This window comes from Heterodontus francisci, chromosome 1 (genome assembly GCF_036365525.1).
Source record: "Heterodontus francisci isolate sHetFra1 chromosome 1, sHetFra1.hap1, whole genome shotgun sequence".
Lineage (NCBI taxonomy): Eukaryota > Metazoa > Chordata > Chondrichthyes > Heterodontiformes > Heterodontidae > Heterodontus > Heterodontus francisci.
In genome coordinates this window covers 58318763-58331991 of record NC_090371.1, presented here as the reverse complement: position 1 = coordinate 58331991, position 13229 = coordinate 58318763, and the positions used below count along the sequence as shown (strand labels likewise).

The 13229-nt window shown below is 39.0% G+C and overlaps 1 protein-coding gene across 4 annotated transcripts in view; it reads right to left on the bottom strand.

Annotated features, from left to right (window-relative positions):
* Positions 1-13229, bottom strand: part of onecut2 (one cut homeobox 2) — a 193709-nt gene that overhangs the window by 177570 nt on the left and 2910 nt on the right. Inside the window, exon 2 of one of the 4 annotated variants that reach the window (XM_068031007.1) lies at positions 11673-11745. The exons of the other annotated variants lie outside the window; for them this stretch is intronic. Within the exon in view, the coding sequence (XP_067887108.1) occupies positions 11711-11745 (35 nt within the window). The 3' untranslated portion in view covers positions 11673-11710. Of the gene's footprint in view, positions 1-11672; positions 11746-13229 lie in introns of those variants that run through there. 4 annotated transcript variants of the gene reach the window in all.

The following is a 13229-nucleotide window of genomic DNA, read 5'->3' as shown; positions in this document are numbered from 1 at the left end:
ATGTCAAATGGCACAAATGAGCACACATTGGCAGGGTTTACGGGCGCAGAATGGCGATTAAGACGAAGCAGCAAACGCTCATTGAAGTGCATTCCAGCATTGCTCAGCACCTTCAGAAGAGGAATAAAGAAAATAGAGGGTATTTGTGCATCTATACCAATTGACCTTAAGAACAATCAGACATAATATAACGCACAAGAGACCAGAGCATCTTATGAAGCTATGTGCAACTAAGATGCCTTCACCATCCTTTTTACAAATATAGTGTTACAGCACCCTGCAGAATAGCTATTTTCTAGGGATTGGGTACTTCTCCAGGACCGGCACAGTGGTTAGCACCGCAGCCTCACAGCTCCAGCGACCCAGGTTCAGTTCTGGGTACTGCCTGTGTGGAGTTTGCAAGTTCTCTCTGTGACCGTGTGGGTTTCCACTGGGTGCTCTGGTTTCCTCCCACAGCCAAAGACTTGCAGGTTGATAGGTAAATTAGCCATTGTAAATTGCCCCTAGTGTAGGTAGGAGGATGGTGGGGATGTGGTAGGGAATATGGGACTAATGTAGGATTAGTATATATGGGTGGTTGTTGGTCGGCACAGACTCGGTGGGCCGAAGGGCCTGTTTCAGTGCTGTATCTCTCTATGACCTGTCCGTGGTGTTGAACTGACAGCTGTAATTGATGCAATTGTCCGTTTTATCTCTTCCTTTTTCTTAAGCTGTGCTAACACTGCATATACCTTCCGCGCTGTATGTTAAATACCATATCTGTGAATCTTCCAGGAAACGTAATTACTATTGATTTTTCATGCGAGAAAAGTAATATTTTATTACCCCCCATGATGTGTCAAGGGTCTATGGCCAGAAGATGGCAGCGTTGTACACGCAATTCTCACTGACAGTGCTGCGTCCAACTACAGTATTACTGTGTAAGCAAAACTGATGGCAGACTCACTGTAGAATAACTACAAAACATTATTCTATATTAATGATTGTCAAACACAGTGAATAATCAACCGAAGTTCAAGAGGCTCCATCGCATTTTATAGTCCTTACTAATAAACCACGAAGATGGGAAGGTATAACCAGGCAAATACTGCAGTTTCCGGCCCAAACCGCACTTGAAAAATGTAAGAGCAGGATTTTAATTGCTAAACGCCATAAATAATACAGTTGAAAATTATAAATATGGTTGAGCGGCCTCAATTAGTATTGAATTTTATTGCTTTACTCAAATCTCGACTGAATTGAATTTCAATAAATATAAATGCATGCATGGGATTTAGGCAATACCACTATGTAAGAATATGATTAACTAAAAGTAGAATTATCAGACTACACAGATTAGGAATGTCAACACTGGTCGGCTGGTCAATATGGTTATCGGGTCCTGGTTATTAATCAACTCCACAAGTAAAGTTCGTCGATGGCGTAACTCCAATTGGTGAATAAGTTATTCCTAACATGATTCGATGACAGTGCACAAACATTAGAGGTAATTATTAGTCAACATGGAGTGGCCTCAAAAATCAGCTACTGCCATCATTGATAGACTAAACTGCAGTGACAGTAGAAAAGAAAACATGGGCTATCTGTGGGTTTTGTATGCTACTTATCAACATTTATCCAACTTGTTAATGAACACAGATTGGCACATATGAATTGTACAAGCTGACTATGGTTTAAGCAGAGAGGAACTAATAAAATACCACAACTTCGAGACCTCAGTGATTGTGCGTCTCAGGAAAAAATCTCCTTTATCGTCCATTTTCACCGCACTCTTCTTCTAAATGCATTGATTCCTGACTTGGGTGCAGTGTCACCCTCTGGTGCCTCCACATTCATGTGTGTCTGCAGATATCCCACATTAGGTGGCATCACAGCAGAGCTCAATCCTTTCCTTACCTCAACATTCACACGACCAGAAAGGGGGCACGAGGCAGTGATGACAAGCGGCAACTCTGGCCCCCATGTTTTGCTCCTTTCTAACTCAAGGGCACTGAAGTCACTATTGAGACCTCAGCTGAGAAACAGCGAACTCAACATAGATCAAGGATAAAAACTAGGATCAGCTTGATTTCTAGAGCCGTTTCCCAGTTTCGCAGTGGCAATTATCTAAATCGAATAGGAAGGAACTTAAGCAAGGAGTCAGGAGGGCTAAAAGGGGTTATGAAAAGTCATTGGCAAACAGGATTGAGGAAAATCCCAAGACTTTTTATACGTATATAAAGAGCAAGAGGGTAACCAGGGAAAGGTTTGGCCCACTCAAGGACAGAGGAGGGATCTATGTGTGGAGCCAGAGAAAATGGGCGACGTACTAAATGAGTACTTTGCATCAGTATTCACCAAGGAGAAGGACTTGGTGGATGATGAGCCTAGGGAAGGGAGTGCAGATAGTCTCAGTCATCTCATTATCAAAAAGGAGGAGGTGTTGGCGTCTTGCAAAGCATTAAGGTAGATAAGTCCCCAGGGCCTGATGGGATCTACCCCAGAATACTGAGGGAGGCAAGGGAAGAAATTGCTGGGGCCTTGACAGAAATCTTTGCATCCTCATTGGCTACAGGTGAGGTCCCAGAGGACTGGAGAATAGCCAATGTTGTTCCTTTGTTTAAGAAGGGTGGCAAGGATAATCCAGGAAATTATAGGCCAGAGAGCCTTACGTCAGTGGTAGGGAAATTATGAGAGAGGATTCTTCGGGACAGGATTTACTCCCATTTGGAAACAAACGAACTTATTAGCGAGAGGCAGCAAGGTTATGTGAAGGGGAGGTCGTGTCTCACTAACTTGAGTGAGTTTTTTGAGGAAGTGACAAAGATGATTGATGAAGGAAGGGCATTGGATGTTATCTATATGGACTTCGTAAAGCCTTTGACAAGGTCCCTCATGGCAGACTGGTACAAAAGGTGAAGTCACACGGGATCAGAGGTGAGCTGGCAAGATGGATACAGAACTGGCTCTGTCATAGAAGACAGAGGGTAGCAGTGGAAGGGTGCTTTTCTGAATGGAAGGCTGTGACTAGTGGTGTTCCACAGAGATCAGTGCTGGGACCTTTGCTATTTGTAGTATATATAAATGATTTGGAGGAAAATGTAGCTGGTCTGATTAGTAAGTTTGCGGATGACACAAAGGTTGGTGGAGTTGCGGATAGTGATGAGGATTGTCAGAGGATACAGCAGGATATAGATCGGTTGGAGACTTGGGCGGAGAAATGGCAGATGGAGTTTAATCCGGACATATGTGAGGTAATGCATTTTGGAAGGTCTAATGCAGGTGGGACGTATACAGTAAATGGCAAAACCCTTAGGAGTATTGACAGGCAGAGAGATCTGGGTGTACAGGACCACAGGTCACTGAAAGTGGCAACGCAGGTGGATAGGGTAGTCAAGAAGGCATACGGCATGCTTGCCTTCATCGGTCGAGGCATAGAGTATAAAAATTGGCAAGTCATGCTGCAGCTGTACAGAACATTAGTTAGGCCACACTAAGAATATTGCATGCAATTCTGGTCGCCACACTACCAGAAGGACGTGGAGGCTTTGGAGAGTGTACAGAAGAGGTTTACCAGGATGTTGCCTGGTCTGGAGGGCATTATCTATGAGGAGAGGTTGGATAAACTCAGATTGTTTTCACTGGAACGACGGAGGTGGAGGGGCGACATGATAGAGGTTTACAAAGTTATGAGCGGCATGGACAGAGTGGATTGTCAGAAGCTTTTTCCCAGGGTGGAAGAGTCAGTTACTAGGGGACATAGGTTTAAGGTGAGAGGGGCAAAGTTTAGAGGGGATGTGCGAGGCAAGTTCGTTACACAGAGGGTGGTGAGTGCCTGGAACCTGTTGCCGGGGGAGGTGGTGGAAGTAGGTACAATAGCGACGTTTAAGAGGCATCTTGACAAATACATGAATAGGATGGTAATAGAGGGATACGGTCCCCGGAAGTGCAGAAGGTTTTAGTTTAGGCAGGCATCAAGATCGGCGCAGGCTTGGAGGGCCGAATGGCCTGTTCCTGTGCTGTACTGTTCTTTGTTCTATCGATGGGAATATTTTTCAAAAAAATATCCATTCCATTAGATATTTAAGAGTGGAATTAAAGATGAAATAGTTCCAAAGATCCTTCAAGCTGGGGTCTGGAGAATACGATTGCATCGTTGTGAAAGAATTTCTAGTCGTGGCGATTTCTACTTTCCTGATTATTGCAATCGATGCAGATCTATAGATAAAGGGCAAGCACAGCAGCAAGCAACTTCAAAGTGTTTCAAACAGAATGCCAGTCTTGGCTGTCAGTTCGCGTTGGACAGAGGGAAAATCCACACAAAAATCCAATGGGGATGAGAGTGATGGTTAATTTTGCTGAGAATTTCCAATATGTTCTCAACGTTCCATTACCGAGGACCCTGAGATTTCAAGCTTTTTGTTTAACTCAGGACATTTTGACTTGATGTTGGTGCCCAGGACAATTCTCTCCGGGGAGACAAATGGCATGGCAGGGCCGCGCTCCAACCCTTTCCAGATCCATCCGTTAAATTGCTGACCTTCATGATAGCAAACACCCGTGCCAACAACTTAAATATGTTGCACTGAGTCACACAGAGACCCCGAGCGTTAAAATAACGTAGCTGTTGATGATCATTTGTCTAATCCAAAGATCTAAGTCCGAACGAAATAAAAGCCAACCGCATGTAAACAGTTTCCAATTCAAACTAAACCGTTTGTCATGTCAACAAGCAGTATTAACAAGAATGTTAATAAAAAGATAGCTCGTGTTACGCCATCGAATTAAAGAGTTAATCAATCAACCAGTCGATTAATTATACGCTTTAGCTGTCAGACATGAGCTCTTCACGTGTCGGGATAAGATTTTACAAGGCCTGCGTTTTACTTTTACTCATACATACGGCGTGAGCGTGTTAATAAATATTACATTAAAACAGTTTGCTATGTTTATTTCTCTCGTCATATCAAATACAGACACTAACCCGAGTTGGGCACAACGCCCAGCACACATTAACAGAGACTATCAGATATTAACTAACATTTAACAGTTGGAAATCATGTAAAGAGGTCATGTATTATCTACATGAAAGTAATGTAGTAAATGTTTGCAACTCAAAATGCCCCCTTTCCCGGAAAGATGTATGAATGTGACATAATCTATAATTATATTGTGATTTAATTCCACGCCAATCGCAAAATATATCTGAAAATATATTTCAATTGACCAGAACAAAGTAAGTACTAAAATAAAATAAAATACTAAAACTAAAGTACTAATACTTGCAACTGTTGTGTCGATAAAAGTTGAACTGACCAATGCTTGTAAACATATCTTATAGTCAGAACATGGATCTCTTTTTAAAAAAAAATCCTTCTACTACCCCGTTTCCTGCATTATATTTTTGGAAGGTGTTTAACTAAAGTTATCCATATGCCAAATTCTGCAACAATTTTCCCATTCGTTATTATTCTATTACATGTGTATTCTGAACTTATTTACTTAGGTTTTCTACATATTTTAAACAGTTTCACTCAAGTTAAAAATTCCTGTTTAGAAATGCGGCATTTTGGTATTTTCATCCTTTATTTCCATCCCTCTATTTCTGATTATATATTGAAAATGATTATGAATACATTGTAACGTAGTGACTGCAGTAAAGCAGTATAAACACATGGCAGTGGCATAACACGCATATGCAGTATCGGGGTAGCGAGCATACATTTCTCAACAGACAAAAAAAATCAATCTGATTACTCTGTTTAAACGCTAATTATAACCTCTGATGTGGCAATTAATTAATCTTGTTCCCTAACTAGGCCTAACATTTTCACAATCCACTCCTATGCACTGGAATAAAAGGTTTTTAAATACGATCAGACACCGACTAATGAGTATATATATATATATATATATATAAACAATCTGCATATCCTAATATGAAAGCACAAACCCTTACAATTTCTCGAACAATTTGCAACCATAGAAACATATTACAAAGGAATCAATTAGCCTGCACCAACGGCGAACCTTGCCCTTTGAACTCGGTAGAAGACTAATATACCCATTAACTCGCACAATGTTCCTTGAAATGTTTTTTTAAAAAAAACAAATGCCGTTTATTCTCGAAATAAACCAATGTTTACTTAGTGGGATTGTTTCGGTGGACGGTTTAGTTTTCAAAAAGTCAGATCTTGAATAGTGACGCTTTAGTTTTAAACGATTCAACTCAGTCTCACACCTTCCAGTAAACCTCAGCATTTACAACGTTAGCCATTTTAATTTCTAGGCATTTTCAAATTTACCTTATTTATCTAAAACGACTGAACTTGTTCGATGCTCTTCGGCCTAAGCATATTTTGACAGTGTATTTGTGCTCAGGTAGGAGTGGCAACCTCTAAACTGGGATTTGACTGGAAGGATGGGTGAGAGCGTTTTCCTGCAGCGGCATCCCTTCCAGATTAAACAAAAGAGTTTACCATTTTGACATTATTTGTAAAATTCTTCCAATTATGTCGGTTTGATGAGATACGTTTGTGGACACACCACTGCAAAGACCCAACGCAACATACAAACTGCACTATTGTAATAGAAATAGTATTTGTATGTATAATTAGTATACTATCTTGTAAAATATTACGAATATACTATACCTGTTATTCGGTCCGCCCGCACATTTTCTTCTAATCCAAAGTGCAAAACACCAATCTATCAACTTTTTCAAATCCCAGTGGTGAATGGACAGGCTTGTAGTTCGATACCTTGATGTCTCTGCCCTTGGTCTGTAATGGCTGTACAACCTTCACCTTTTTTTGTCAGACGACTTAGGTCTTGCCCAAGGTAGATTCTCCCTCCATCTAAGTCCGTCTGCGGCATATCTTGTCTTTCCTGTTCATCTGCGTCCGTTCTCTCTGTCTCTTCGAGTTCTCGGTCCTTCTCTCGCTTTCTTCGTCTCTTTGTCTTCTCTGTATATGTATTCGCAAGCTTTTTTCTGCCTTTCTCGGTTACCTTGTACATCCATTATAACATACTATTACATGGTGCGGTATTTTCAATTTCGTTTTGCTGTTATATAACTAACCATTCGTGAGTTCAGAACACATGGATTACAAAACCACGCATCCCATTAGGATTACAAATGAAAAAATCAATAATGTCTTCTAATTACCTGTAAAGTTAAACAGAGCAGGCTTGAATAATCACAAACGCCCTCTCTCTCTCCCGCTCTTTTTAATGGTTAGGATTGCATGTATTTGTAATTCAAATCAAACGTGTGCTGGTTTTTCTTACTGTTAGGTAAAACTAACGAGGCAAATACGAAATTTATGACCGTCACATACTTATGTAAATAAGTGGAAACAGAAGAAAAACAAGCCCCGAACCCACGAACCGATGACACATTTTTGTTTACATCAAACTCCTTTCATCTCGTTTGATTTTAAAGCAACCAGCGTCAAGCATGATGCCGGTCATTAATACAAACACGTTTTTCACTCAGAAAGATGACTTTTTCACAATGTTTAAACGTAAAAATGTTAAATTAAGTTTTTGATCACGTGATTTTCTTCCCCGCGATTTATTGGAATATATTTGTAAACAGAAATCATTTTAACATTATATCTAGTATTTGATCTAGACAAATAGCTATACGCGATCTATAAAGTGCATGACATTATAGTAAAGTTTGCGGACAAAATTAACAGACGTGAGTGTTTAGTTTTCGTTCTAATATATTTGCAGACTGTTCCGCCGCTTTATGTTCTAAATTATTCGCTTGATAAACCTCGCTCAGGAAAAAGGGACGAAGATAAGTTTAAAATGAATAAAAGTAACTAAAGGCTACGTTTCCATTATTCTTTCACGAAAACATACGGTAAATACGTAATATGTACAACGTATGTTACATATAGAACATTAAACTATAATGTGCATACACTATATGTTCCATCAATAACGTAGGGATGTTAACTAGCCGATAGCGTATATATGTATTTATCCTGCCTGCAACCTGTACTATACACATAGTGTGCTTAATATATGACTGACTAAAGTATGATTTAAAGATTACACTATATGTTGTGTATTACAGAACTAATGTATATTATCTATAATACATAATGATTTCAACTGCAGATGAATCATAATACATGTTTAAAGTCTACAATGTATATAGAATTGGTATAAATTAAAATCATACAAAGATTACATTTAAGAATGCTACAATGTCCGCTGCAAAGCATCTTAAGACAGTGCATATCTTGGTGCATTGCCCTATTCTCAAAGACCCTGTGGTAATGTCGCCCCTCTGTCATTGTCTGCCCTGTGCCTCCTGCTTGTAGAACACTTGTTTTAGGTGTTCTTGTATTTCCCAGCAATAACAAATCGAATGACAATACAGTATTAAAAAGAACAGCATCCGGGTAAACAGTAAATCTATGCAAGAGCTTCTTTAAACGTGCGGTTTCCTTAAAGGGAAAGGCTGGATCAATGAGATCGATGGCGAAGGTTTTCCCTATTCCGAGATCAAATGAATGTCGTTGCTGATAAAACCTTCACTGGGCGACTTCTCCATTGTTCTTTACTCGGGTTGTGACAAAATGAAAATCGATGTTAGCGAGCTACCAATACCACAAGTAAAACAAAGGCTTGTTTGCACTGACCCGCGGCCTGAGGGAGCCAAGTTCTTTGTGACAGAGCTCTTGGAAAGAAGGAAAAGATTGAACCCCGTCCAATAAACCCAAGATGGACTGATATTCGAAAACACGTCTCACCAGCAATTTCGAAATTAAGAAATAAGAATAAAGCAATCGATAGAAAACAGCAACATTCAGACGAGCAGAAGCGCGGAGAACATTTTTTTAAAAACTTGTATGCGACATAAATCAATCCTGAAAAGATTGTCAAATTTGTCAGAATAAAAACGAGCTGATCTTTATCAAGAAATCCGCAATGCCAAGGATGGCACTGAATTTTACAAGGGGAGGCGCAATATCTTAAATTACTTACATGCAAAGATTGCGATTGTAACGCAATGTGATAAGGGGTTGAGTGCACTCCACACTGTTTTCTTAATATAAGTATTTCTTTAGGATTGCATTTTAATTATCTCTTCTTGTGCATGAAGAGGGACAAGATTCGCAAGGCAAACTGTGCAGCTCTGTTGGGCCAGAGTTAAGAAACTGATCTTACACATTAGCACAATACCGGTACCATCTATAAAGCACTTGGTTGTTTTCTCAGATTGTGTTACATGTCCTTGTGATAAGGAAAGATCCCAGGAGAACAATAAATATCGATATACAATTATGCTATTAAAATTTGTATATAACGTATAGGCCACATGTATAACTTTTGACATCGGTCCACTCTTATTTAAAATGCCAAGCGTTTCGTTAAATAACTGCAACGAGAACAATTTTTGTAAAAAAAAATCTGCTCTATATCTGAACAGATACGTTTTATGTTTGCAAATTCAGCTTTAGTTATATGCTTTGAAAATGTAAATAATTTTCCAAACGTGGGCTCCATGTACATTTTTCTTTTTAACATTTAAATGTATATATTTTGTGGATTCATCGAGGTCTCCCGAAGAATAAACAACACAATTAATATATTGGTATAGAAAAAGATGGTTCTAAGTGTCAGAAAGAATTTCAAACAATTAGAAAGTGCTTTGAACTGAAAGAACCCAGTCAGTTCGGCGGTGGGAAAGAGAAGTCAGCTCAGGGAATCTACATGTACTGTACTGCGTGGCTAACGAAATATGCATCATAGACATATTTTGAACAAGGTATGAAGTTGTTTTTAAATGTTTTAAAAAGAAATTAGATGCAAATATAATTAACAAGAAACCATGGATTATATTTTCAAAACGTGGGGTTAGGGATATGGCTACTACGAATAGAATCTAGAAAGAGCTAAACTAACAGACACAGAATCTGTGATGATCAAGTACCATTACAACAAATATTATTCAAGTCAAAATAATGTATATTATAAATTTTTAAATGATCAATTACCAGGAGACTCGTCATTTCTATTTGTGAAAATAATCTGAAAGATATACTCAACCCTTCCCTGAGATTTCTGCGCAATATAAATGGTAAATGTCATGCTTGGTTTTATAATTGTTTCTGTGAAGCGCCTTGGGACGTTTTATTACATTAAAGGCGCTATATGAATATAAGTTGTTGTTGTATTGGTATTCAGCAGCATTTGGAAACTGCAACTGTCTTCAGGATGACGGGAGGGCAGAGTCTGCCCCACCTCCTACTGGAACATAATCTCTTTTTACAGAGCCCTTGATTTCTGATGATAACAATTTCGGGGTCCCAGAAGAGTATCCAATTAATGCTTAAATGCAAGAAGTTTTAACTGACAGTCTGTTATATCCGAGACGTACTTGAATCTGCATTTAATCAGGGTGTTGGAATGCAACCTTCATCGTGATGACCTGTTAACGAACGCCTAGTCGGCGAGGTTTCCGCATACCAGATGTCCATCTGAATTGCAATTTGCTGTGTTAATTGGGTTCCTGTCACTTAACACGCATTATCTGGCATGTACATTAAGTTGTCCATCTACCTAAGACTTTATTTTAAATATATATGTGTATTAATGTCAGACAATAACACAGTAAGTAATCGTGGCGGTTTTTATTTGGCGACAATACTGGAGCATTGATTATAACCTTAATTTAGATAAAAGTGCAAGACTGTAGCAGAGTCGACTCTTGATAAAATCAACTTAACCCCGCAAAAGAAAAGTAAATCATCAGGAAGACTGATTCAATTACATGTTTTTTAAAAGTCGAACTTCCTGTGTTATTAACATGCTTGCAAACTTACTTTAAGAATGCTTTAGTCGAACTCTGTAAATCGTTATCTACCCACAGTAGCAAAATGAACAATAACACAGTTACACCTTTAGTCGTATTACAAAAACAACAAAAAATCGATAATAAAACATAGCACGGTTAAAAAAAAAACACGTGAGCTATCATTGTCATTGGCCGTGCAAACTAAATGTCTTTAAAATGGGAGCGAGGAGGGAGCTCAAACTATCAGGAGACAAAGGGAAGATAATGTGGACGACAATGCCAGGAAAACTATGGCAGCTTTACTGGAACAACGTCGGATCAGGTTCCAAATCAATGTCGAAAAGGGTCCTCAGGTTTGTGTTATTGTTGCCAGCATTAATGCCCTTTTAATCTTCTAAAGATTATCCTCATCGATCCACGTCCATAAACACAGTTTTTTTATATAGGACATTGAAGTACTGTGATAAAAATAAATGTTTCATTTCTCTCCCCCCCCCCCCCCCCCCATCCCCTCCACTGCCCCCCCCCCCCAATATATTTTGCTTGCCCTTAGTGGTCCCAGGAATCCACCTACATTAATGAACATTAGGAAGGTGTTACTCTCTCACACAAGGGGCTGCCAGCGGCAAACATCAGGAGCGGGAGGGTTTCAATTATTAATTTGCCAATTGCAGCACCAAGAACTAACAACGGATCCAAGAGGCTGTAGGGGATTACCAGAAACACGCTGGTGACTGTAGTGAAGCGAATGTATTGGTTTTGCGGATGATATTCATCATTAAGATTCTCTTGCATATCCGTAGTTCAGAAGCAATTCCTTTTTTTATTTGTCATTCTCTCCAAGTAGAAGTTCTAAATATAAATCATTTATGAAGCCGTCGCGAGAGAGAAAGATACTGGTTGACACGGCTATCAGTTCCAGCGGTGAATGAATGCCTCGATTTTGCCTGGTTAAAAACAAGGCAAGGATGACGTTGCAGCTAGCAACCGGTCATGCAGAGATTTTCATTAATAATTCATATCTGCGGCTTCTGGGCTTCTTTTCAAAGCACTGCCAGTAAGCATATATCTTCAGACTAAATAAAAAAGAGAATTCAGCTACTTACTGTACTTTTTGTTATCTTTAACAAAATGTTTCAAAAATCAGCAATATGAGCAACACGAGTTCTCACATAAAAACCACACTGTACTCGCCTTAAGTGGTTCAGCGAAATGTTGTTGTCCTTCTGGGCTTTTTTTAAATCTCCTGGTCTGCATTCGGCTGGAGTCTAAAAGGTGTTGTATGAACCTTGCAAATTATGCTGCAGCATGTGTGGTAGGAACCTTTGAAGTCATTATTCGGCAGCAGTGTTGTGGTAATGAACGCAGCCCGCACAATGGGTTAATTTATGCAAAACAGCTTTTTTGATATTTATTTCATTGCCAAAGTTGTTTTTCTTTGCATTCTGTTTGTAAATACCAAATCAGCGTAGCAGCAAACAGTTTAATCATTCAAATCAGAATTGATTGCCAACTTGAGAGATGTGGAGTGAAATTCCTTGATAATAGTGCAATCAAACAACAATTGCATTAAATGAAAATACCAAATTATAATTTCATTTTTTTCAGTCAGCCTGTTGTGTGGCTTTGCTTTGTGTTTTGATTTTTGTTTGGCAATCATATAGTGACAGCTTTTACCGAAAATATAGGCATGAACATAATTCTATAGACACACAAACGGATAGACGGGATGGCTATTTCTAGGCAGTTTTCAAAATGTCTCTTCCACCTCTTTCGGGTCAGGAGAATTCAGAACCTAATGGCTACAACATGATTCAGATCTGCTCTGTTCATCACCTATATAGACTGAATATATTTAAATCTCGTACGGTTATACCCGCGAACTTGGCAACCTGTGATTTCAAATATTTCAACATGTTTTGCATTTTCTGGCAGGGTGATGTGTACATGGTTTAAATAAATTGCATGTTCGGTTTTTATCGCAACCTCAGAAATGAAAAGTAATCAAATTTCTTATAATTTTAAAAAATGTTGATCTCCCAATCCTGCTGGAAGTTATGTGATAAGTGAAAGAATAAAAGAAAGCTACCGAGACACAGGCAGTCACTCACGACTTACGAGATGCGCATCGGGTTTTTGTGGCTCACTCTGTAAGAATATAGTTTATCCACTAACTGCAGGGAAGAGCCAGGTTTAATTGGCAAAAGTAATTACAGCAATTACACCACGTGACCTCGGTAGACAACAACGTCTCTGATTTGTTTCAGCGGAAATTGACAGCAGCGGCATGAAAACAAACATTGTGTAATAAATTGGTGGAAATATTTTCACATAAAGCAAACACAACATAAAGTTTATATTTGCATGTTAAAATAAATGAAAAATACCGTACAACCCCAAAGTATATTTTCCTATAATCTACCATGATAAC